This window comes from Sinocyclocheilus grahami, unplaced genomic scaffold (assembly GCF_001515645.1).
Source record: "Sinocyclocheilus grahami isolate Dianchi unplaced genomic scaffold, SAMN03320097.WGS_v1.1 scaffold1207.1, whole genome shotgun sequence".
NCBI lineage: Eukaryota > Metazoa > Chordata > Actinopteri > Cypriniformes > Cyprinidae > Sinocyclocheilus > Sinocyclocheilus grahami.
This window is the reverse complement of record NW_015506386.1, coordinates 290,860-318,177: the sequence shown is the minus strand read 5'-3', so window position 1 is coordinate 318,177 and position 27,318 is coordinate 290,860. Positions and strand designations below refer to the sequence as shown.

Genomic DNA, 27,318 nt, shown 5'->3' with positions numbered 1-27,318 from the left:
CTTAGTAAAAGTTGTCTTGGCAGCTTTGTGAATAGGTTTTAAGAGCTGAAAGCTTTTACCACTATTTAAGAGAACTCTTAGTGGTGAGATAAAAGGTTTTGTGAATACGGGCCCTGATCAATGAAGCTGATGCATGTTAACCAACTCAACATTGGTGCTTCTGTAGAAGTTATTTGCTGAGGTTACGATCAAGCGTGTCCCATCACTGCTGCGTCTGCGTCTTCCTCTGAGTGTATCTGATGATGGGGTTGTGTGGCGTGTGGATCATAGTCGTGTAGTTCACGGCGGGAAAGTGTCCGTCGACCAGCTCGAAGTCGTACAGCCTCAGCAGAGTCGACCAGATGATTTTAATCTGAACGTAGGCGAAGTTTTCTCCAATGCAGCGGTGGCGGCCTGTCAGAGATCGACCCATAAAGACCAGAAACATTATGGCAATAACTTTAAACAATATGTATGCATTGTTATGACATAAAGACACATTTCACGTCAATCCTCAAATGTTATCTACACGCTGACTCGATAACCTCGACCTGCTTAAGTGGATTTGGAGACGAGTTATTTTATTTCACAACACTGGAATATTTACATGATGCTTTTGTTCAAAGTGACTTCTATTGCATTGCATATGTGTCCCTGCAGCACAAAAGCAGTGTTAAGGCGCTGGGGGATATTTGTAGCAATAGCCAACAATACATTGTATGGGTCACAATTATACATTTCTCTTTTATGCCAAAAATCATTAGGATATTAAGTAAAGATCATGTTCCATGAAGATATTTAGTAAATCTCCTACCGTAAATATATCAAAACTTAATGATTGATTAGTAATATGCATTGCTAAGAACTTCATTTGAACAACTTTAAAGATGATTTTCTTAATATTTAGATTTTTTTGCACCCTCAGATTCCAGATTTTCAAATATTGTCCGATCCTAACAAACCATAAGACGTTATTCAGTCAAGAGCAGCGACTCTTTTTGTAATCTTGTTGTTTGATTAATATTAACAATATTAACCTGAACATTAGCAACGCTGCCGTCACTTTAAAACCTAATTTTAATGTTTTAAATCACACTAGGAAGCGTTTAGAATATTAAAAATAAACATTCAAATGATATTTTAAGTGAAAATAAAGTTAGTAAATTGTTGTAAGAAATGTTTTAAACATCATTCTAATCAAGAATGATCGTTGGACATTTCAGCGTTCTTATAACATTATATTTTGGGTAAAAATTAAATTAGCAGAATGTTTAAAGAATATTTTAGTCGCCTTGAAATTACATTAATCAAGAAAACTGGACATTTTAACATTCTTAGAATATTAGGAATAAATATTCAAATATCATTAGATTTCAGGTCAAAATAAAATTAGTGGGACATAAAAGAAACATTTTTGTAACATTTAAATAGCATTCTGATCACAAGAAAACATTCTTAGAATATTAGAATAAATATTCAAATAACGTTATATTTTGTGAAAAATGGTAGAAACGTTTTGTAACATTTAAATAACATTCTGATCAAAACTGAACATTTCAACATTTTAGAATTATTTTTAAATCAGTGTTGCCACGAGGTTTTTCTAGCTTACATTTGATTTCATGAGGTCTGAACTAGGGCTGGGCGATATAGCTAAAAAATGTATCAACGATATAATGTTTCGTATCGATAATTATTGACATTTTTTTAGAACCTTTTTTTAAAACAAAGAGCAATAGAATATGTTTTTTAAATTTAACCACTGTATTTTTAAATTAACCCGATTTATTGAGACAGACAACAAATATTTTTTGTTTTAACAGTCAAACACACAATAAAAATTAAACGAATATCTAATTTCGAATGTTTTATATGCAGATTAAATAGGTTAAACTTTTGTCTTATCTGTGCGCAATGAGCAAAATAATGCAGCGCATTTAAATTGTCAACGCAGAGAAATAACTCTCTATAAAAAAAACATGCATTAAGTCTAAATTAACTCGTATAAATCAAATATAATTTCGTAAATTGCATAAACAATTATGAACAAAATAGCATAATGTATTTACGCATTGCTTAATACAAAGAGCCGAAGCACCGATCAAGCAGATTGCATTAAAAACATGAGACGCAGTGAAAAGGAATAAACCTCCACAAATTCGTGACGTGTTTTCTAAACGTTTTAACTTTGCATGGCTACATCTCTTGTGTGAGACGCGAGTGCAAGCAGTTATATTTGTCCGTCTAGAAAACACGCTGAATATGCATCTGTGTGAATGGCTTGGTTTCGGTTTTAACCTAATCTTCATGATGAAATACATACGGTGAAGCAACACTGCAAAAACTGAAAGTTGTAAACACGAATGTTAATGTGAATGTGTTGACACGTACAACGAAACTTTAGTCTCTTGAGTAATTCTATGAGGCACGAGCGATTATATTTCTCTTCCGTTGAAGAGCTTTGCATGATTTTACGAGCTCAGAGAGCTGGAATGAAAGGCCTGTAACCCGTCATTTCGGTCTCATCAGCTTTTATTGTTTTTCCTGAAATGAAAGACTGCTCCTAACCCTCGGTCTGGAGATCTGCACTGATTTATTCGTGTCACAGTGACTATCTACATTCTCACCTCATGAAAACATTTCCAAACGGGCACATCGCTTGAAGAACTTATTTAATGTCGTAAACCGATATGAATAAGCAGACTTCTGAGAGTGTGTGTAATACTAGTGTGAAATTGACCTGATCTAAATAGCCAGTCAGAATGGTTTCTATAAAGCATATTCTCCTGCAAGGAACACTTTTCAAATGCTTTAATTTTCCTCATGACTGTTATTTGTAACATTCACCAGAAAACTCAACATTTTGGGGCCCGATGTTCAGAAGCTCAAAGTCTGTAAGCAGATTTTCAGCACAAAACAATCAACGCCTTTAATTTCCCGCGGAATAATCTGAATAATCTTGCATTAACGGCTGGACGAAACACCTAATTACAGGCTTGCATCATAACCACACTTTGACTAAAGAGTCTAGACAGAAAAACAACACAACACTATAATGATTGTTAGTGACTGAAGTGTTAGATCGTAGATGTTTCCGTTATAATAATCATAATCGCTCATGTGATCTCAAGCATTAACATTTTTGGGTTTTGGGGCCGGATGGTTGTGCTGACGTTGAGTTTTATATTGGGTTAAACACTGCAGGGGGCGGACCCAGATGAAAATTAACAAATGCATTAATTGTTTAATGAATGTTTTACTTTATTGGAATGGTACACAACTTGGTAAAGGTTTTGGCACTTGCTATGTGAACATAGGCTAAATGGTCCTGAAAAAAACAGTCACACTTACATTGTTCAGGTAAAAAATGACAGCATTGGAAATGAATGGGAAACACATTTCATCTAGTGGAAACTTCTGGTACTGCAGCCGAACCAAATCTGACTATGCTGATTGTTGTTGTTTTGTGATATCAACCTCAAATTTGGAGCACAACCTGTTTAGATTTATGGCTTTGATTTTCTTGCCGTTTTAGAGAAAATGTTTCATATACATTTTTAAAATAGCATTTTCTAGCCTTTTTTCAGAATAATAAACTTAAACGTCTATAGCCTTTTTTTTGTTGCTCCATTTTTAAAAACTTTTCCACTTCGGCAATCATCTGATATGTGTATTCTTTAAAAAGAGACCAAAACTTAAGTCTTAAGTGCAACAAAGCATTCAAGATTTACGATAGTTTAAGTTTTCAGGTCTGTTCTTAAAAAGTGGTTAACGGGTAATAAATGGATCATAACTATTCCTAACTACGCCATCAGTATAAATTAGTACCATTAAAATCTCCCAAAAATACAAAATAATAACTAAACAATATTATCAAACTAAAATATAGTACATTCATTTCATTGAATGTACCTCGCCACACGAGGAGCACCAGGGTTATTTACATGTAAATTATTAATATTTGTATTTACATTTGCTCAAGAGTCAAACACGACGCTCTTTTGATGCACGGCTGAGTCTAGACTGAATCAAGAATCACCACAAGGACTAAAATGCCACATAACATCCCGAACAACACACTGGCATGGGATCTTTTTGTTTTTCAAATAATTGATCTCTGTCCCATGTTGATCCAAATAAGTTCAAACTGTCTTTTTAACGCCAGACAGACACAATTCATGAATCCAGCGAAGAGCTGAAATCATCCTGAACAAGCAAAACATTTGCCTGCATTTGAAAACATCAAACCTTGATTTAAACATTTGTTGTCATGATGACTAAGTAACTGATACATTTTAAAAATGAAAGATGAAACCTCCCACAGTGTAAAATTGTGAATGTAAAGTTTTACAATAAGTTCTCATTTGGTAAAATTACTTAACATGAACTAACAATATCGCAAAGCGCATTAACTAATGTTAACAGACACAACTTTTGATATTAAAATGTATCAATAAATGTTGGGATTAACATTAACTAAGATTCATAAATTCTGCAGAAGAATCGGTCATTGTTAGTTTGTTAACTTATGGATTTAACAAATTAAACCTTATTGTACCAAAATATTTTTTATAAAGTTGTAAATAAAGATTGTAAAAGAAGAATCACACTTCAGCCATTCTATTTAAACATTATATGTGTCCCTGCAGCACAAAAGCAGTGTTGAGTCGCTGGGGGATATTTGTAGCAATAGCCAACAATACATTGTATGGGTCACAATTATACATTTCTCTTTTATGCCAAAAATCATTAGGATATTAAGTAAAGATCATGTTCCATGAAGATATTTAGTAAATCTCCTACCGTAAATATATCAAAACTTAATGTTTGATTAGTGATATGCATTGCTAAGAACTTCATTTGAACAACTTTAAAGATGATTTTCTTAATATTTAGATTTTTTTGCACCCTCAGATTCCAGATTTTCAAATATTGTCCGATCCTAACAAACCATAAGACGTTATTCAGTCAAGAGCAGCGACTCTTTTTTTAAGTTGCTTTGTTACTTTTGTTGTTTGATTAATATTAACAATATTAACCTGAACATTAGCAACGCTGCCGTCACTTTAAAACCTAATTTTAATGTTTTAAATCACACTAGGAAGCGTTTAGAATATTAAAAATAAACATTCAAATGATATTTTAAGTGAAAATAAAGTTAGTAAATTGTTGTAAGAAATGTTTTAAACATCATTCTAATCAAGAATGATCGTTGGACATTTCAGCGTTCTTATAACATTATATTTTGGGTAAAAATTAAATTAGCAGAATGTTTAAAGAATATTTTAGTCGCCTTGAAATTACATTAATCAAGAAAACTGGACATTTTAACATTCTTAGAATATTAGAATAAATATTCAAATATCATTAGATTTCAGGTCAAAATAAAATTAGTGGGACATAAAAGAAACATTTTTGTAACATTTAAATAGCATTCTGATCACAAGAAAACATTCTTAGAATATTAGAATAAATATTCAAATAACGTTATATTTTGTGAAAAATGGTAGAAACGTTTTGTAACATTTAAATAACATTCTGATCAAAACTGAACATTTCAACATTTTTTTTAAATCTTTAAATCAGTGTTGCCACGAGGTTTTTCTAACTTACATTTGATTTCATGAGGTCTGAACTAGGGCTGGGCTAAAAAATGAAAAAATGTATCAACGATATAATGTTTCGTATCGATAATTATTGACATTTTTTTAGAACCTTTTTTTAAAACAAAGAGCAATAGAATATGTTTTTTAAATTTAACCACTGTATTTTTAAATTAACCCGATTTATTGAGACAGACAACAAATATTTTTTGTTTTAACAGTCAAACACACAATAAAAATTAAACGAATATCTAATTTCGAATGTTTTATATGCAGATTAAATAGGTTAAACTTTTGTCTTATCTGTGCGCAATGAGCAAAATAATGCAGCGCATTTAAATTGTCAACGCAGAGAAATAACTCTCTATAAAAAAAACATGCATTAAGTCTAAATTAACTCGTATAAATCAAATATAATTTCGTAAATTGCATAAACAATTATGAACAAAATAGCATAATGTATTTACGCATTGCTTAATACAAAGAGCCGAAGCACCGATCAAGCAGATTGCATTAAAAACATGAGACGCAGTGAAAAGGAATAAACCTCCACAAATTCGTGACGTGTTTTCTAAACGTTTTAACTTTGCATGGCTACATCTCTTGTGTGAGACGCGAGTGCAAGCAGTTATATTTGTCCGTCTAGAAAACACGCTGAATATGCATCTGTGTGAATGGCTTGGTTTCGGTTTTAACCTAATCAAGATCTTCTCCGCATTGAGCTTCTATACTTCTCTAATATTTAGAATGAATAACGCAGCGGCGGCGCGTCTCGTGGGCTAGACTAACAAAGCATTAAAATGCAACAACGTCACTTGCATCAACATCACCGCATCTCGTCGTGCGCCACTGATGACGCTCCCTGACGCACACATAACGTTCAAATGCAAATGTTTATTTTAAATTAAACTAATATTCATTCACAATCTCCGCATCACGGACAGGCACAGCACTCATGTTGGTGTTTGTGTGCTGTCTGCGTCACTCGTAGCACGTACGTTTTAACTTTGCATGGCTACATCTCTTGTGTGAGACGCGAGTGCAAGCAGTTATATTTGTCCGTCTAGAAAACACGCTGAATATGCATCTGTGTGAATGGCTTGGTTTCGGTTTTAACCTAATCAAGATCTTCTCCGCATTGAGCTTCTATACTTCTCTAATATTTAGAATGAATAACGCAGCGGCGGCGCGTCTCGTGGGCTAGACTAACAAAGCATTAAAATGCAACAACGTCACTTGCATCAACATCACCGCATCTCGTCGTGCGCCACTGATGACGCTCCCTGACGCTCCCTGACGCACACCTAACGTTCAAATGCAAATGTTTATTTTAAATTAAACTAATATTCATTCACAATCTCCGCATCACAGACAGGCACAGCACTCATGTTGGTGTTTGTGTGCTGTCTGCGTCACTCGTAGCACGTGTCTATATCGTGCACTATATCGAACATTTTTATATCGTTATCGAAGAAGGTGTACCGTCGATTAACACCGATACCGTTTTATCACCAAACGTCCCGCTCGTTCCGATCAGACTCACCCGCTCCGAAGGGGATGTAAGCGAACTTCTCTCCGGCGGCGGGGTTGTCGAGCAGGTATCGTTCGGGGTTGAAGTCCAGCCGCTGTGTCCAGGTGTCCCGCAGACGGTGGTTAACCGTCGGAGACACACACACCTGGTGCCCCGGGGGGATGCTGTACTCTCCCACTTTCTGTTGAGCAAACACACGGACGCTGGTCAGTCCGCAGTCGTCTTGGCTTTATAGCTTTCCTTTAGACTCTGTAGTACCTGAGGCGTCTTGGCCATCCTCATCATGGTCATTATTGGTGGTCGTAGTCGGAGTGTCTCCTTCAGACAGCGATCCAGCAAGCTCAAGTCTTTAAGCTGCGACAGACGCCAAAATAAACAGTCCTTTCGTGTCTCAATCAATGACGGGACATTAAAAAAGTAAAGGCATGCATGCAGCTACCTGAATAGCACGTTTTTAAATTCTGAATAAAAAATAAAAATAGTTTTCCTTTCCTGTTCTTTTATTTGGTTTAGCGTGGTGCTAGCAACACAAAGGTCACGGGTTCGATTCTCAGGGAATGCATGAACTGATCAAATATAAACCTTAAATGCAATATATGGCGCTTTGGATAAAAGCATATGCCATGACATACATGAACGAAAATTTTATATATATATATATTTTATTTTATTTATTTTATTTTTTTTTAAGTTCAGGATGTCAAATGTCATGTTGTCTAAAAAGCGAATTACATTTATGAAATAAATATTCATAACGTATTAAAAAAATATATATATTTAAATAAAGCGTAAATTATTTATTTTAAATATCAAATGTTAGATTCAAATGTTAATTGTATTTTTTAGCATCATTAATATACCGTTATAGCTTTTGTTAATATTTTGAATTAGTTTTTATTTATTTAAAGTTTTAGTAATTTTGTAGTCATCTTTTTTGTTTTGTTTAAATATATCAATATTTTTATTTTAGTTTTAGCACTTCAAATTAAACTAAACGAAAAATGTGCAAAGTTCTCTTTGGCAACTAATGAAATAAAATGAGTTTAATTTGTATTTTATTTCAGTTAATGATTATTTTATTTTTAATTTTAGTTCTACTGAACTGTAATGATTGCATATTTTTAACAGTGATTTAGATTTTTTTATTTTTTTTAAGTTTGCATGCACAGCAGCTTTGAAGCTGCATAATTAGTGCAAAACCAACCACAATAATGCTGGATTTTCACTGGACATATGTGAGCCTGCAGCACAGAAGCAGTGTTGAGTCGCTGGGGGATATTTGTAGCAATAGCCAACAATACATTGTATGGGTCACAATTATACATTTCTCTTTTATGCCAAAAATCATTAGGATATTCAGTAAAGATCATGTTCCTTGAAGATATTTTGTACATATCCTACCGTAAATATATCAAAACTTAATGTTTGATTAGTAATATGCATGGCTAAGAACTTCATTTGAACAACTTTAAAGATGATTTTCTCAATATTTAGATTTTTTTGCACCCTCAGATTCCAGATTTTCAAATATTGTCCGATCCTAACAAACCATACATCAATGGAAAGCTTATTTATTCAGCTTTCAGATGATGCATTTTTTTTAAAATTGACCCTTATGACTGGTTTTGTGCTCCAGGGTCACATATCGTCTTGAGGACCGTCACAGAGAACGACTTGCACACTGACGTTCAGTAGCTAGTGTTAGTGGTTTGCCGTCGTAACTAGCAGCACTAAATGAGCTGATGGTGAAGCGTCACCTGGTCGTAGTGCAGAGGAGGCAGATGTTCTCCACACACGTGTTTCTGTTCGCTGTAGCAGCGCTCCTGCAGCGCTCTGTCCCGCGCCAGAAAGAAGCCCATCCACGCGCTGGTGGTGGAAGACGTGTGCTGTCCCGCTAACAGCAGGCCGATCAGCATCCCGGCGATCTCGTCATCATTCAGAGGACGGCCGTCTCTGCAGAGCACAGAAATACAAGCTGTTTACACACTCATCCACGCACTGAAAAAACTATATCCTCCATGCTTCAAATCTCGGTCTGTAATGAAGGCAGCGTCTTCATCGACGTTTAGCGCATGAGCTCCAGCTAATGTGGTTTACTACAGATCTACACCGGCATTTAGTTAAAATCTGAATTTGAGTCCGGACCCGAGTACTACAGTCCAATATTAGGATGAACCTGAAAAAAGCTCAACAGCAGCTCGCTAAACTCAAAGCCAGGGTGTGTTATTAGTGAAATTAGTGTTTTTATATTAAAAATATAAATAATAATTGCATTATAATTTATAATTATATATTATCACAATGATATTAATGTTACCAAACAATTATAATATTATAAATTATTATATATTTTAATTCTAATAAAGTATTATTATAAATATTACAATAAATTATATTATTTAATATATCATATAAACACGTGTTTGTGCATGTGTGCAACAACATGCTTATGTCTTATGTTATAAATTAAATATTTTTATTTTTATGAATAGAATTTTATAGTAAAACTGTAAATAATAATAATTGTATAATTTATATTGTAAAACAATTATAATATTATGAATTATTATTGTTATGTTTTATCAATTATTTTCAATTTTTCAGTTATAGGAAATATATTTTAAAATATTAAAATCAATTATTATTTTTTACATATATAAACATTAATTAAAATAATGAGTACAAGTATTTATGTAAAAAAAAATTGTATAATAATATAATTATATTATAAATGATACAAATAATATAATTTAATATATTTTTAAAAAATACATTATAATTTTTAAAATAAATTATATAATGCATTTAAATAAAAATCATATATAATGTGTAGTGTATAATAAAAACATAATTATTTTATATTATTTAAAAAAAAATTAACCAGTATGAAATTTTTAATTAATTGCAAATCCAAGGTTATAAATGAAAAAAAACTGCCCCAGACCCAGTTCTATAAAGTTTCAACAGGGTTGAAATGATCCAGCTGTGTGTGTGATGGTAACGTACTTGTACGTGGCGTCTATCAGCGTTTGCAGGATGTCGTCGTTTTTCTCCTCGGCTTCTCTTCGCTTCTTGATGACGTTGTAAAAGATTTTCTTGATCTCTAAGTGTGCGCGATCCCTCCGTCTGAAAACAAAGCACAGAAACACAACACCGTGTGACATCCGAGCTCTTCCTCTCCGTGTTCACAGGTGCGATGATGCTGTGCTACCTGAAGCTGGGCAGCGGCAGCCATCCGGGAAGCAGCCAGGCGGCGTGAGTGAAGCCTCCGTCCAGATCGGCGTAGAGCTGCGCGACTCTCTCGTCCAACATACTGCGGATCTCACAGCCGTGGAGACAGCGGCTCGCCGTCAGGATGACCAGCTCGGACAGCGCCTCGAACAGATCTGACGAGAGACAACACCGTCTAATACTTTTATTCCTGTTGAAGGTGAAATCAAGATTTACTAGTTCAGACAAAGATTTTAAAAATGTGCTGTAAATGCACACACCCTCAGATCATCCCAGATCAGGTTAATATTGGTTCTTCGTCAGATTTGGAGAAATGTAGCAGTGCATCACGTGTTCACTGCAAGTGAATGGGTGCCGTCAGATTGAGAGTCCAAACAGCTGATAAAAACATCACAATAATCCACAGCACTGCATCAGTTAACATCTGGAGAAGACAAAAGCAGCTGAAACTAATCCAGCATTAAGACGCTTTTAACTAAAATACATTGAGTCTATAATCCATAATAACTCTTCCTCCAGTGAGTCAGTGTTCTGGTGTGAATCAGGAGAGAAATCTGCACAGATCAAGCAGCGTTTAAACAGCTCTAAACACATATGTGGCTGGTTTTGATGTGAGAGACAACAGCAGATGCACTTTTTCACCGGAGGAAGAGTTATTATGGATTATGGACTTAATGCTGGATTTTTTTCATCTTTTGTCTTCTCCAGATGTTAACTGATGCAGTGCTGTGGATTACTTGTGATGTTTTTATCAGCTGTTTGGACTCTCAATCTGACGGCACCCATTCACTTGCAGTGAACACGTGATGCACTGCTACATTTCTCCAGATCTGACGAAGAAACAAACTCATCAGTGCGTGTTCTTCTAAAGAGAAAACTGATGGATGCAGAATAAATCCGTCTGCTTACTCTTCTCTCCGCTGTCCCCCCATCGTTTGAAATAGTCTTTAGTTTCCTCTTCGATTATTTCGACGTGTCGTTTGAACTGTGCGATGTTCAGCCCCGTCTTCAGCATTTTCTTCTGCTCCAGAAATAACTGAACGGACACAAATCAAATAAAAAATTTAGCTTTTAGGGTCAAAAACAAAGACATATCAACTACACAACCACTGCATTATCTAGCAGGACTTTCCATGCTCTGCAATCCTGTTATTTATTTCCAGACTATTTTGTAGACTCCAGCAGAAGTGCGTGATCTTACAGGATTGGGCACGTCGTACGCGACTCCCTTTCCGAACACGGGTGTGGTGAGGCGCGCGTAAACGTCCTCCGCGTTCAGATCTTCGTTCTTGCTGTTGAACATGAGTGCGGCCGCGTCGCTTCCCAGCAGATACGTGAAGGTTTTCCCCACCATCGTGAAGCTGACCACAGGCCCGTACTACGAGACAACGACATCAACACTGACATGAGCTCGGATCACGGCCTGTTACTCCAAACCTGCGTCTGAATGGCTCTCACCTTCTCGTAGGCCTGCTCCAGAAACTCAATGGGACTCCTGCCGAAAGCCACGGCGTGACCGAGGAACGGAATACTGGACGGGATATGAGGAGGATATTTCTGAGGAAACCAGAGGAAATTAATGGTTATAAGTGACGATCACAGAACAACAGATACAACGAGGGATGGAAAAAAAGAATGACCGATTGAAAGATACTGTTGTGAGCAAACGTTCTTCCAGTAACATTAATAGAACGTTTGTTCAAAGTTATCTGGTCTCAAAACGTTAGAATAAAAACATTATCATTCATGGAAAGTTTTTTTTTTTTTCTTTAAATGTTTTTTTGTTGTTGTGCTTTTTTTACTACGTTCAGAGAACATTCAAAAGTAGCATTCCCCACAATGTTTACAAAGTGATCAAACGGAATGTTCCATTAACATTCACATGTAACATTTTTTAATATTTTTAAAAAACTGGATGTTTTGTACCTTCAGAGAGCGTTCAGAAATTTTGTTTTCTAAAGTCACTGGAAACATTAGCAAAATGTTATTAGAATATATTTGTTAACTTGGATAGAACAATGGCTAGAACATTAGTCAGACAGACTGACAGACAGATGGACGGATAGACAGACAGACAGACAGACGGATGGATAGATACAGATAGACAGACAGACAGATGGATGGATAGATACAGATAGACAGATAGACAGACAGACAGACAGACGGATGGATACAGATAGAGATACAGACAGACAGATGGATACAGATAGACAGACAGACAGACAGACGGATGGATACAGATAGACAGACAGACAGACGGATGGATACAGATAGACAGACAGACCGACGGATGGATACAGATAGACAGACAGACCGACGGATGGATACAGATAGACAGACAGACCGACAGATGGATACAGATAGACAGACAGACCGACGGATGGATACAGATAGACAGACAGACGGATAGATACAGACAGACAGATGGATACAGATAGACAGACGGCTGGATAGACAGACAGACAGACGGATGGATAGACAGACAGATAGATAGATACAGACAGACAGACGGATAGAGAGACGGATAAAGACAGACAGAACAAAGTATAGAAAGATGGATAGATGACATTGATTATTTACTTTAGTTCCACATCACACACTAGCCAGCACTCTTAATACAGTCCCACTGATCTCAACACTACACGTGATAATTACTCATGCCAGCAGATTCAATGATTCTCATGCACTCATGCACGCAGTTCCTGAACTCTAGGTAATACCGTGCACTCACTCTATCTCCAGCGTGCTGCTGCTGCTGTGTGAACAGGACTTTGCTCAGGTACCCCAGAGTGAGTGTGAGCACAGACGCGGCGAGCAGCACTGAGGTCAGACTCATCTCCAGCAGCTGACCGCTCACCTGCAGGATCGTCATTTCACTTATCTACCCCACAGCACAGGCCAGGAAATCAGGAGGCTTTAATAAAGCATGCAAAAAAATGTTTAGAGCTTATTAAGATGTTGACGACGTCCCAGACCGCTGACGTCCAACTGGCATCTCTCTATCACTGTAGACTTTAACACCTGCCCAGGTCCCGCCCCCGCCTGATGTGAGCAGGCCGCTCATTGGTCGTCTGGGTGTGTCCATCAAGTAAGTCCATGCTCCGCGTACGCCGTCTCGCACTCTGATTGGTCGGACGCTGCCTGAACTGATGTCTTTCTATATGACGTCACCTGCGTCGCTTATGGTCCAACTCCTCAAGTACACGTGCGTTACATATCGATTACATATCGTTTATTATCTGCTCTTTAAGCTTCTTCTAATTATTATTATGAGACTAACATTTCTGAAGGCTGCTCCTAGTGATTTTAAGCTACAACCTCTAAACTCAGCTCAGATCTTAAGATTGTTCTGATTTAGTGTGCTTGCTCTTTTCTAACTGATCGGACTTACAGTTTTCATAAAAATTGAGATTAAAAATCATAAAAATCTCATAGACTTGCATTGACGGAATGTTCAAATGAGCCAAGACCATTCATTTATTATAACAATGTACTAGTTCATTCTAGCAACATGCTAATTATGCTAGAAACATGCTAACAACATGCTAGAGACATGCTAATCATGCTAGAAACAAGCTAGCAATATGCTAACAACATACTAATCATGCTAGAAACAAGCTAGCGATATGCTAACAACATGCTAATCATGCTAAAAACTGGCTAGCAATATGTTAACAACATGCTAATCATGCCAGAAACAGGCTAGCAATATGTTAACAACATGCTAATCATGCCAGAAACAAGCTAGCAATATGCTAACAACATGCTAATCATGCTAGAAACAAGCTAGCGATATGCTAACAACATGCTAATCATGCTAAAAACTGGCTAGCAATATGTTAACAACATGCTAATCATGCCAGAAACAGGCTAGCAATATGTTAACAACATGCTAATCATGCCAGAAACAGGCTAGCAATATGTTAACAACATGCTAATCATGCCAGAAACAAGCTAGCAAAATGCTAACAACATGCTAATCATGCTAGAAACAAGCTAGCAATATGCTAACGACAAGCCAATCATGCTAGCAATATGCTAACAACAAGCCAATAATGCTAGAAACAAGCTAGCAATATGCTAACAACAAGCTAATCATGCTAGAAACAAGCTAGCAATATGTTAACAACATGTTAATCATGCTAGAAACAAGCTAGCAATATGCTAACAACATGCTAATCATGCTAGAAACAAGCTAGCAATATGTTAACAACATGCTAATCATGGTAGAAACATACTAGCAACATGTTAATCATGCTAAAAACATGGTAAAACATGTTCAAACATTCTAGCTATGTGCTAATTCATGCTTTAAACATGCTACCTATCTTACAATATTTTTTTAATTTGCAATGACTATAAATGAACAGGGTAATTGTATAATTGTATTTTTTTTAATTATTTTTTTTTTTTTATATATATATATATATATATATATATATATATATATACACACACCATCAAAGTTTCCAGCTAACATGCTGCATAAGTAAATTAAACCCTTTCTCCAAAGACAGAAAACTGTGTCTAGATCAGATCTTTATTTTATGCAATAAATGTTTTAATACAGCTCAAATCCCCAGAGGGCGCCGCGTCAAGACTTTTATTTTGAAAAGTTTGTTTACGTCCGAATGTGCGTCGTGCGTCGTGCGTCACGCCGTCGCTCGAGAAGCAGCGTCAAACTCTCCGTTCCACAAACAGCACATTATTTGTGTTTGTAGAGTTAAAAAATGACGGTGTGCAACTTCTTTCTTCAAGGTCGCTGTAGATACGGAGAAAAGTGCTGGAATGAACACCCGAGAGGCGAAAGAGGAGGAGATTACAGAGGAACCCAGCAGCCGAGCAGAGGAGGTCAAACTAACACGTTATATATTTAACAACCTTATGTTTTTGTGAGCTAAACAGAATCCAGATACAGCCTGATTCAACCGAGTGTGTCTTACAAAACAAATAACCGAAGTAATCCATTACTGATGACAGAAACCGCGGTTAGTAACGCAATCCGTTACATTACATATTTTAGGTAATGTAATCAGATTACTTTTGACCTAACTCGTTTATCACGTTGATTTATAATGGATAATAGTGATTTATATTTTAACTAAATTAAATAAATGCTGTTCTTTTGAACTTCATTCATCAAAGAGTTCTGGGGAAAAAAAGTATCACGGGTTAAAAAAAAAAATAATAATAATATATATATATTAAGCAGCAAAACTGTCACGTGACACTGAATGGAGTAATGATGCTGAAAATTAAGCTTTGCATCACAGAAATAAATTATATTTTAAAGTATATTAAAGGGATAGTTCACCCAGAAATGTAAATGTGATGTTTATCTGCTCACCCCCTGCAGGGCATCCAAGATGTAGGTGGCTTTGTTTCTTCAGTAGAACACATTTGATGATTTTTAACTTTAACCGTTGCAGTCTGTCAGTCGTATAATGCATGGCAATGGTAACAAAATCTATGAGAGTAAAAAAAAACATGCGCAGACAAATCCAAATTAAACCCTGCGGCTCGTGGCGACACATCGATGTCCTAAGACATGAAACCATCGGTTTGTGCGAGAAACCGAACAGTATTTATATCATTTTTGACCTCTAATACAGCACTATGTCCAGCTGCTTTGAGCGCGCGCACGGCATCCGGTGCGTGAGGTGTGTACGCGGCTACGCGCTCTGCCGTAGTTTACGCGAGCGCCGGAAGTGATCTCTCGCGCGTATACGTCACTCATTGTTTACACAGTGCACAGCCATTGTAGGTACGACGGCTAATCAAAATGGTACTTACTTGCGCTTATCCGGATTGTTCAACCGGACTTAAAACTAAAAGATTACGTTCTCTCGCGCGAACTCATTCGGGAGTGGTGACTTTCCACGTATTCCCAACTTCTGAGCCTGCTCGCCTGAAGTTATGCTTGATTGCTCTTCGGCTGGATATCAACACAGCCATTAACGTAAACTACGCCAGAGCGCGTACACACCTCACGCACCGGATGCCGTGCGCGCGCTCAAGGAAGTTGGACATAGTGGTGTATTTGAGGTAAAATATGATATAAATACTGTTCGGTTTCTCGCACAAACCGATCGTTTCGTGTCTTAGGACATCAATGTGTCGTCACGAGCCGCAGGGTTTAATTTGGATTTGTCTGTGCATGTTTTTTTACTCTCATAGATTTTGTTACCATTGCCATGCATTATACGACTGACAGACTGCAACGGTTAAAAATCATAATTTGTGTTCTACTGAAGAAACAAAGTCACCTACATCTTGGATGCCCTGCAGGGGGTAAGCAGATAAACATCAAATATTCATTTTTGCGTGAACTATCCCTTTAAAATAGAAAACCAGTAAATGCAGCCTTGATGAGCAGAAGAGACTTCTTTAAAACACATTACAAATCTTACTGATCCCAAACTTTTAAAACGGCAGTGTATATTTTCAGTTTATTTGGTCAGTTGTCAGTGCACATATTTCAAAGACAATAGAAATAATTATAAAATTACATATGATGTACGATGCACATGAACTAGTTGCGTTGACTATTAATTTAAACTATAATACATTTACATTTAATTTGCGAAGAAATGCAATAAGTGTCTGAAAATATTACATTCGGTATATTCTTTTAAAGTGTATTAATTCTGTAATAATAAATAGTCTTTTTAATAATAATACTGTATTAACTTCTTAAGACCCGGCAAAGCATTTAAAGAAAATAATTAGTATTTTTTCATGTCATTACATTGTTTTAAATGTAAAAAATTATATTTCATTCAGACATGAATAAACATGCATAAAGTATAAAGATAATTCTTTATATAAATCTTTGTATAAAGATAATTCTCAACTGTTATAACAGAATGATTTGATATACCATTTTTCTTCATGCAAAATGTGTGTAAAACAGCTGTAAACAGGTTTTCTCATTATATACATTGTATCTATAAACGAAATCTAATTTGCATATTAATGTGTTTTTGGGGCAACGTGTGATGAAAAAAGAAGTGTAATAATGGGAGTAGTAATTGACAAGATTTTCATAATATATAATATTTCATAGGAATATTGAAATATTATTTATTTCCCTATTCATTTGTTGTGTCGTGCCAAAATGCGTAATAAACATGCTTTTAGTCCCGGTGTCCTCATATGACATTAACGTCCGGTTTCATAACAGAAAGTCATATTTTGATTTGAAACACCATAACATTTTCCTGAGATCTTGAATTATGATACGCAGTTTAAAAATTTGATTTAAATGATAATTATAAAATATTATCATATTTCCATAAGAGTGTCACTAAATCAATATCAGACCTTTTTGTAGACCAAGGAGGGGGAGTGGTCACGGTGCAACATACTTTTTTACTGACACGCTTCATCTCTAAACTGAGCTCCAGCAGCAGTGACTGACTCGTGTTGTTGGTGTTTCTCAGGTTATGGGAACCGCGTGTGGATAAACCCGTCTCAGCGCACCGGCGGCGATTACGTCCAGCCGTCCTCGTTCTCTCGTGACGGAGATAATGACTGGAGCCGAGGAGGAGGAGGAGGAGGAGGAGCGTCACGAGACGTCAAGAGCTCTGACTTCAGCTTCAGCGGCCAGAACAGATTCTCAGCGCTCGCCTCGCACAGTCACTCTGATAAAGATGTACAGAGCTCCACGGATGATGTGTAAGTGCAGTTTACATCCATGCACTCGCTGCTTAACCAGAAGAGTTCATTTGCAAAAACTAAATTTTTATTTTATTTTTTCAGAAATCTCGGGAGGTTTTTTTATTGCGCATTCCAAGTAATATCAATCGAACTGCAGTTGGTTTGTTTTGATTAAGTAATAATAACTTAAAGAGGTCATCGGATGCCCAATTTCCACAAGTTGATATGATTCTTTAGGGTCTTAATGAAACGTCTATAACATACTTTAGTTAAAATTTCTCAATGGTAGTGTAAAAAACACCCTTTTTACCCTGTCAAAATCAGCTGTTTTCAGCGAGCTGTTCTAGTCCGTGTTGCTTTAAATGCTAATGAGCTCTGCTGACCCCGCCCCTCTCTACCGTGGAGTGACGAGCAGACTGTAAACTTCAGCCGCTAAACTTGCTAACTAGCACGTTATTAGGAAAGGCGATTTGCAAAGATTCATAAAAAACCCTTATACTCACTTCTACTGTAGATGAAGCTGGATCACGAATGATTCGCATTAACTTAAACGCATTTATGTAGATCGGGGGTCGACACATTCCCTTAAAAAATTAAAGTAACGTTAATTCTCTGCGTCACAGATGTCGGGAGTGAATAACGACTGCTATATTCGTTACTACATCCAACAACAAAACACCTCAATCGCTTAATCAGAGACGTTCTTGTCTTCCCCTGCACAATCGACACAATGGTGGACTGATGACAGCTCACTCTGTCAGTGCACATATTTCAAAGACAATAGAAATAATTATAAAATTACATATGATGTACGATGCACATGAACTAGTTGCGTTGACTATTAATTTAAACTATAATACATTTACATTTAATTTGCGAAGAAATGCAATAAGTGTCTGAAAATATTACATTCGGTATATTCTTTTAAAGTGTATTAATTCTGTAATAATAAATAGTCTTTTTAATAATAATACTGTATTAACTTCTTAAGACCCGGCAAAGCATTTAAAGAAAATAATTAGTATTTTTTCATGTCATTACATTGTTTTAAATGTAAAAAATTATATTTCATTCAGACATGAATAAACATGCATAAAGTATAAAGATAATTCTTTATATAAATCTTTGTATAAAGATAATTCTCAACTGTTATAACAGAATGATTTGATATACCATTTTTCTTCATGCAAAATGTGTGTAAAACAGCTGTAAACAGGTTTTCTCATTATATACATTGTATCTATAAACGAAATCTAATTTGCATATTAATGTGTTTTTGGGGCAACGTGTGATGAAAAAAGAAGTGTAATAATGGGAGTAGTAATTGACAAGATTTTCATAATATATAATATTTCATAGGAATATTGAAATATTATTTATTTCCCTATTAATTTGTTGTGTCGTGCCAAAATGCGTAATAAACATGCTTTTAGTCCCGGTGTCCTCATATGACATTAACGTCCGGTTTCATAACAGAAAGTCATATTTTGATTTGAAACACCATAACATTTTCCTGAGATCTTGAATTATGATACGCAGTTTAAAAATTTGATTTAAATGATAATTATAAAATATTATCATATTTCCATAAGAGTGTCACTAAATCAATATCAGACCTTTTTGTAGACCAAGGAGGGGGAGTGGTCACGGTGCAACATACTTTTTTACTGACACGCTTCATCTCTAAACTGAGCTCCAGCAGCAGTGACTGACTCGTGTTGTTGGTGTTTCTCAGGTTATGGGAACCGCGTGTGGATAAACCCGTCTCAGCGCACCGGCGGCGATTACGTCCAGCCGTCCTCGTTCTCTCGTGACGGAGATAATGACTGGAGCCGAGGAGGAGGAGGAGGAGGAGGAGCGTCACGAGACGTCAAGAGCTCTGACTTCAGCTTCAGCGGCCAGAACAGATTCTCAGCGCTCGCCTCGCACAGTCACTCTGATAAAGATGTACAGAGCTCCACGGATGATGTGTAAGTGCAGTTTACATCCATGCACTCGCTGCTTAACCAGAAGAGTTCATTTGCAAAAACTAAATTTTTATTTTATTTTTTCAGAAATCTCGGGAGGTTTTTTTATTGCGCATTCCAAGTAATATCAATCGAACTGCAGTTGGTTTGTTTTGATTAAGTAATAATAACTTAAAGAGGTCATCGGATGCCCAATTTCCACAAGTTGATATGATTCTTTAGGGTCTTAATGAAACGTCTATAACATACTTTAGTTAAAATTTCTCAATGGTAGTGTAAAAAACACCCTTTTTACCCTGTCAAAATCAGCTGTTTTCAGCAAGCTGTTCTAGTCCGTGTTGCTTTAAATGCTAATGAGCTCTGCTGACCCCGCCCCTCTCTACCGTGGAGTGACGAGCAGACTGTAAACTTCAGCCGCTAAACTTGCTAACTAGCACGTTATTAGGAAAGGCGATTTGCAAAGATTCATAAAAAACCCTTATACTCACTTCTACTGTAGATGAAGCTGGATCACGAATGATTCGCATTAACTTAAACGCATTTATGTAGATCGGGGGTCGACACATTCCCTTAAAAAATTAAAGTAACGTTAATTCTCTGCGTCACAGATGTCGGGAGTGAATAACGACTGCTATATTCGTTACTACATCCAACAACAAAACACCTCAATCGCTTAATCAGAGACGTTCTTGTCTTCCCCTGCACAATCGACACAATGGTGGACTGATGACAGCTCACTCAGGGCGGAGCTAAGGTAAGACAGCCCTGTCAATCAACTATTGTGGGAGGGGCCTGTGCAGAACTACGTCATTCTGACAGTAATCTCAGAACAGCCTGATGTGAGAAAGGGGATTTTAAAAACCACTGGGTGGATTTTTATCATTATAGGATGGATGTGTACACACACTTCCAACACACGTTTTTGTTCAAACAACAACAAAAGTGAATTTTGCATCCGATGACCCCTTTAAACAAATACAGGTAATTACAAAATTAAAGTTCATTGAAAGTATGTTTTTTTTTTTACATATTAAAAGTTTGTTTTATAGCAAAAGCAGATAACTCCACATTTCATGCTTTAGAGTTTATAAAAACACTGGTTTAATCTTCGTAATCTCCTCAGATGGCAATGTAGACGCCTGACAAGCGTTGTTGTTGTGGTGATCATAAACTGTATGGATGTGATTACACTGAGCTTTTCCCTCTCCGTTGTAACGCGCTGCTTTCGCAAGCTTCCGTGAAAACCTTTCAGCTTTTATTTTCCTTTTTCGCCCTGAAGAAGATATCACAGGTTCATCAAGTTCGTCGAAATGATCCTCGATCACTTTTAGTCAGCTTTGACGAGACTCCTCTCAGCTAGCGTGTCCTTTCAGAGTGAAAGTAGCCTTGTCACCTGACCTGAATACAGCGCGCTGATTCGCTAAAATGGATTTATCGGCTTCTGTTCAAAAACAACAAGAGCGCATATCGGCTTCTGCAGTGAAACGTGAACTTGCGATGCCTTGGAAGTGAACAAAACCGGCTTTTTCGACAAAACGACGTGTTTAGGGTTCAGAGCGCGCTATGTGTGGAGAATAATGCACGGCAATCAGCTCGTTTTTTTTTTGTTGAAAGTGGCGTTATCGGTTTTTGCAAATGAACTCTTCTGATGCACTGCGCTTTGTCTCACTGTTGCATGCTTGCTTTTATTTCAGGGATACTATCCAGAAAGACATGGAGATCTGGCAGACTTCGGGTCAGTGGCCGTTTTCCTGTTATTCTGTCCTCCCCGGCAAGCTTTCAGGTGAGTTTAGCACTCAGACTTTCAGTCTTTTGCCTCTAAAGCAAATAGCTGGTGGGTTTTGCACAGTGAAAATGTTCTCTCCTGAACTGCTGCGTCTAAGCTGTTGCGTTGAGTTATTCTGGGAGTAAATGGAGGAGTTTTGTCTTCGTGTTGTGAATGTTATCTGTGTGTTTTGCAGGGTTTGTCGAGGTGTCTCCTGAGGAGCTGAGGCTGGAGTATTACACCGGCCGAGCATCTGGTGATTTACAGGCTTACGTAAGACCACGACTTCACTTCTACAATGAAAGAGAAGATTAATACACAACATTGCAGCAGCATCTGTGCATTTGAGGGAGCTACGCTTTTTACTAGAGCCCGACTGATATGGGTTTTTTTGGGGCCGATACCGATATTTGGGAGTAGAAAAAAGACCGATATCGATATATCGGCCAATATTCTTTGTATATATTATAGTACAGTACCAGTCAAAAGTTTGGACATTTTCCCATTCTTGTGTCCAAACATTTGACTGGTACTATATATAGAATATATATATATATACATAAACCGAATATATATACATAAACACATTTTTTGCAATGATCACTCAAATGTGGTGATCAAACACTTATAATGACGTGACAAAGATATGTAATGATGGAGGCAGAGCATTTAACAATTTAACAAACTTTATTATCCAAAATGAGTGACATCAGTGCACTGAACAGTAAAGTTGAAGTTTATTCAACTTTAATTCAATTCCATTCAACTTTATTCCGTTGAAGTTTATTTCACTTCAAACATTCATTCATGGATTTGTTCTACTGTCTTCACACACAGACGAAACTTACTAGAGAAGTGTGAAGTGGGACATAATATACCTCTGTAAATAAACACTTTTTAATGCCCTTTGATTGCAACGTGTACGTTCTCTTGGAACTGGAATCATGGCGGAATATCATGTGAGGTCCACTTCGCGGGGCACTTACGGTCGAATAAGACAACGCTTGAATGCTGCATGAACAAGTCCTTACTGAAGGGAAAGTGTTGACGTGTGTCACTATCTCACGAACGTGCCGGCGGATCTCCACCAAATTCGGGGCATCCCTTCAGCTCGAGGAGCCTCTCAAACGCCACCCTCCGCGCGTCGGTAGCCCCCCGGGATCGCTAGATCGGTCGGCGCCGGACCGCGAATTTAATCACCTGTAACTCCCGAACCCCGGGGGCTATCCACGCCAGGGTGGTCTCATTCAAAAGAGGGCCTCTAGACATATTCTCAATTTGATATATTTATGGTAGGAGATTTACTAAATATCTTCAAGGAACATGATCTTTACTTAATATCCTAATGATTTTTGGCATAAAAGAGAAATGTATAATTGTGACCCATACAATGTATTGTTGGCTATTGCTACAAATATCCCCCAGCGACTCAACACTGCTTTTGTGCTGCAGGGACACAGATATAAAAGCTGAGTTGCTGGGAGAATGATCAGAAGCCTCTCCAGTCGGAGTTGATGCGGCGGTTCTCTGCCAGCCACTGAACGAAGAGACTGACGCGAGCGTACGCTCCGGGCCGCTGCGGTCGAGCACAGCCGATGCCAAACGACGTGACGCCGACCAGAACCCAACCAGCAGCCTCTTCACACATCAGCGGCCCGCCAGAGTCCCCCTGACACACAATAACACAGAAAAACACCTTTCAATGATGCTCAAGTTCAGGATCAGTGCACGTTTTAATGATTCTTAGAAGAAGTTTCTTCTGCTCATCAAGGCTGCATTTATTTGATTAAAAATACAGAAAAAATAGTAATATTGTGAAATATTATTGCAGTTTAAAAATCTGTTTTCTGTGTGAATATCTGTTAAACTGTACTGTATTTCTGTGATGCGCAGCTGTATTTTCAGCATCATTACTCCAGTCTTCAGTGTCACATGATCTTCAGAAATCGTTCTAATATGCTGATTTGCTGCTCAAGAAACATTTCTGATTATTATTAATGTTGAACACAGTTGTGCTGCACGATATTTTTGTGGAAACTGTGATGCATTTTATTTTTCAAGATTCACAGATTAATAAAAGTTTCTAAAGAACAGCATTTATTTGAAATAGAACTCTTTTGCAGCATTATAAATGTCTTTACTGTCACTTTTGATTAATTTAATGCGTCCTTGATGAATAATTAGTGACCCTGGAGCACAAAAGCAGTGTTGAGTCGCTGGGGGATATTTGTAGCAATAGCCAACAATACATTGTATGGGTCAAAATTATAGATTTTTCTTTTATGCCAAAAATCATTAGGATATTAAGTAAAGATCATGTTCCATGAAGATATTTTGTACATTTCCTACCGTAAATATATAAAAACGTAATTTTTGATTAGTAATATGCATTGCTAAGAACTTAATTTGAACAACTTTAAAGATGATTTTCTCAATATTTAGATTTTTTTGCACCCTCAGATTCCAGATTTTCAAATATTGTCCGATCCTAACAAACCATACATCAATGGAAAGCTTATTTATTTGATGTATAAATCTCAATTTCCAAAAATTGACCCTTATGACTGGTTTTGTGCTCCAGGGCCACATTTCTGTTGCCAGTTAACTTGGCACTCGTCATGTTCCATGAAGATATTTTGTACATTTCCTACCGTAAATATATAAAAACGTAATTTTTGATTAGTAATATGCATTGCTAAGAACTTAATTTGAACAACTTTAAAGATGATTTTCTCAATATTTAGATTTTTTTGCACCCTCAGATTCCAGATTTTCAAATATTGTCCGATCCTAACAAACCATACATCAATGGAAAGCTTATTTATTTGATGTATAAATCTCAATTTCCAAAAATTGACCCTTATGACTGGTTTTGTGCTCCAGGGTCACATTTCTGTTGCCAGTTAACTTGGCACTCACTGAGAGTTCTGGTTTGATGTTTGTAAAAGCTCTCAATCTGTGTTGTTTCAGATGAACTCGGTTCAGCAGCTGGCAGACCAGTGGAGGAGCAGAGTTCAGGAGCTGCGGACCATGAGCAGCTCCACTCGGATCAGTGTGGTAAGATCTTCACAAGCTTCATCTGACACTGAACCGCATGCACAAACATAGCTGAAGTCATGTGATTGATGTCCTCAGATCTCCGAGCTCAATGACCCCAGTTCACAAACATCAACACATGAGTTCGGCTCCTCTGCATCAGCGTTTGGAACCACATCTTCATCTTCATCATCTGGCTTTGGAGCAGGAGGTTTGTTCTGGATTCAGTCAGAAATCTTGGGAAATGGAACAAATTATATTTTAGTTTTTTTTTTTTTTATATATATATCCAGTCGACTAGAGTGACTCATTGACAGACAGAACCACAAAAATGTCAATATTGTAGCACTTGTCTCTAAAACACACGTTTTTGCTCTACCTAATTTATACCATGAGGCAACGATTTTGACCAGGACAAGCTTTGAAGGACTTATTTAATAAGATGGGATCTAGAAAAACTAATGATAACAATTGTATCAGAAGTACATATAAAGAACCTCTTACAGACAAAATTGTGGAAACACTTAACAGTAAGGTTCCATTTGAACTAACATTGAAAAACACTTCTGAAGCATTTATTAATGTTAGTTCATGTTGATTTCAGCATTTACTAATAAACGATTAAAAGCTGAGCTAACATGAATGAATGTGTTTTTATTCATGTTAACAAAGATTAATAAATATAGGAATGTTTAAAATATTGTTTTATATATATATATATATATATAATAGGGTTGCAAAAATTTAGAAATTTTTTGGAATATTCCAGGGATTTTTGGAAAGTTTCCGGAAATTTAATGAATTGTACACTACCAAAATTTAGGGTCTGTAAGATTTAAAAAAAATGTTTTTTAAAGAAGTCTCTTCTGCTCACCGAGGCTGCATTTATTTGGTCAAAAATACAGTAAAAACTGTAAAATATCATTACTATTTAAAGTAACTGTGTGAATATTTTAATATATAAATAAACATAAATGAAGGGATGTTAAAAAAATGGTAAGATTAAATAAGAAACATTAGAAAAATAAAATAAACATGTAATGTGTTATGAGCACAAAACCAGTCATAAGGGTCAATTTTCCGAAATTGAGATTTATGCATCATATGAAAGCTGAATAAATAAGCTTTCCGTTGATGTATGGTTTGTTAGGATAGCACAATATTTGAAAATCTGGAATCTGAGGGTGCAAAAAAATCTAAATATTGAGAAAATCATCTTTAAAGTTGTCCAAATGAAGTTCTTAGCAATGCATATTACTAATCAAACATTAAGTTTTGATATATTTACAGTAGGACATTTACAAAATATCTTCATGGAACATGATCTTTACTGAATATCCTAATGATTTTTGGCATAAAAGAGAAATGTATAATTGTGACCCATGCAATGTATTGTTGGCTATTGCTACAAATATCCCCCAGCGACTCAACACTGCTTTTGTGCTGCAGAGTCATATATAAAAAATAAAACAAATATACATTAAACATAAATACTGTAACAAATGTATTTCTCGTTAACTAATGGGAGCTTATTGTAAAGTGTTGCCAAAATGTTTGTATTTATTGTATGTAGTTTGTATGGTCATGTTTTAGCCTGATTTAAATGCAACCAACCAGCTCTTGAAAAATGGGATCTCAACATTCCTGTGATCTTACGAAATGAAATGTTGTGTTGTTTTCTCAGGGTTTGGTCCAGGCTCTCAGAGCAGTAGCGGTTTCAGCTTCGCCCCGTCCAAAACTGGCTTTGAAACGACAAATACCCAGCATGCCTCTGGTTTGGGCAGTGGCACGTTCGCTCAGCCCCCGTCAGGTTTCAGCGCTCCTGCTGCGTCTGCGGCCTCCTTTTCTTTCGCAGGACCAGCCGCAGACGACAAATCCAGTGCTGCAGCAGCGTCCAGCTCTGTGTCTGCGTTCAGCTTCAAGCCGTCTCCAGGAGGGTCCCCGGGACCGGCTGACGGCGGGGGCTTCGGTCAGAGCAGCACTAGAGCTGCAGACACTGGTCTGTTCTCGGCCCACAGTGACCTGACGGCTGAAGAACTGAAGGAGTTCACAGCTAAACGCTTCACGCTGGGACAGATCCCTCTCAAACCGCCTCCTGCTGACCTCCTCGTGGTCTAATGCGGACTCTGGGGGTTTGTCTGTTTAATGCAATATTATTAAACGTGTTTATAGACCAAGAGAGAGAGTGTGTCTGTGTTTTAAGAGACTTTACGTCTATGAAATAAAAAATAGAATCAGTGATGAACTGAGTAAAACAGTTATTGCAAAAGAAGTAATATTAACAAATAAATATTTTATCTGTCTATGATAAATATTGGGATGCGTTTTATTTTTTATTTATAATTTGAATTATATTTTTACATTTTTTTCCCCCATGTTGTGCATATGTCATTTTTATTAGTTTTCTTATAGTATAGTTCTGTATAGTATCTGTTTTAATTTTAGTACATCAAGGTAAGCTAAATGAAAATTAGAAATGTTTCTTTGGCAACTAGATGGAAAAATGTTTTTCAAGTTTTTATTTCAGTTAACAAAATGTGAGCCTGC

At 36.8% G+C, this 27,318-nt stretch overlaps 2 protein-coding genes across 2 annotated transcripts; one reads left to right on the top strand and one right to left on the bottom strand.

Moving 5' to 3' along the window:
- cyp51 (cytochrome P450, family 51) lies at nucleotides 1-13,440 on the bottom strand. Its single transcript, XM_016253853.1, has 10 exons — nucleotides 13,076-13,440; nucleotides 11,803-11,901; nucleotides 11,546-11,722; nucleotides 11,254-11,380; nucleotides 10,325-10,499; nucleotides 10,120-10,239; nucleotides 8,871-9,066; nucleotides 7,372-7,467; nucleotides 7,126-7,294; nucleotides 1-393 (listed from the first exon to the last, which is right to left on the bottom strand). Exons 1-10 carry the CDS (start codon nucleotides 13,214-13,216, stop codon nucleotides 203-205), a joined length of 1,491 nt encoding a protein of 496 aa, XP_016109339.1. The 5' UTR covers nucleotides 13,217-13,440; the 3' UTR covers nucleotides 1-202.
- Nucleotides 13,441-14,966: 1,526 nt separating this feature from the next.
- nup42 (nucleoporin 42) lies at nucleotides 14,967-26,976 on the top strand. Its single transcript, XM_016253854.1, has 7 exons — nucleotides 14,967-15,195; nucleotides 17,787-18,021; nucleotides 21,665-21,753; nucleotides 21,932-22,008; nucleotides 24,706-24,792; nucleotides 24,871-24,982; nucleotides 26,456-26,976. The coding sequence occupies exons 1-7, from the start codon at nucleotides 15,075-15,077 to the stop codon at nucleotides 26,887-26,889; spliced, it is 1,155 nt and encodes a 384-aa protein (XP_016109340.1). The 5' UTR covers nucleotides 14,967-15,074; the 3' UTR covers nucleotides 26,890-26,976.
- The last annotated feature ends 342 nt before the right edge of the window (nucleotides 26,977-27,318 follow it).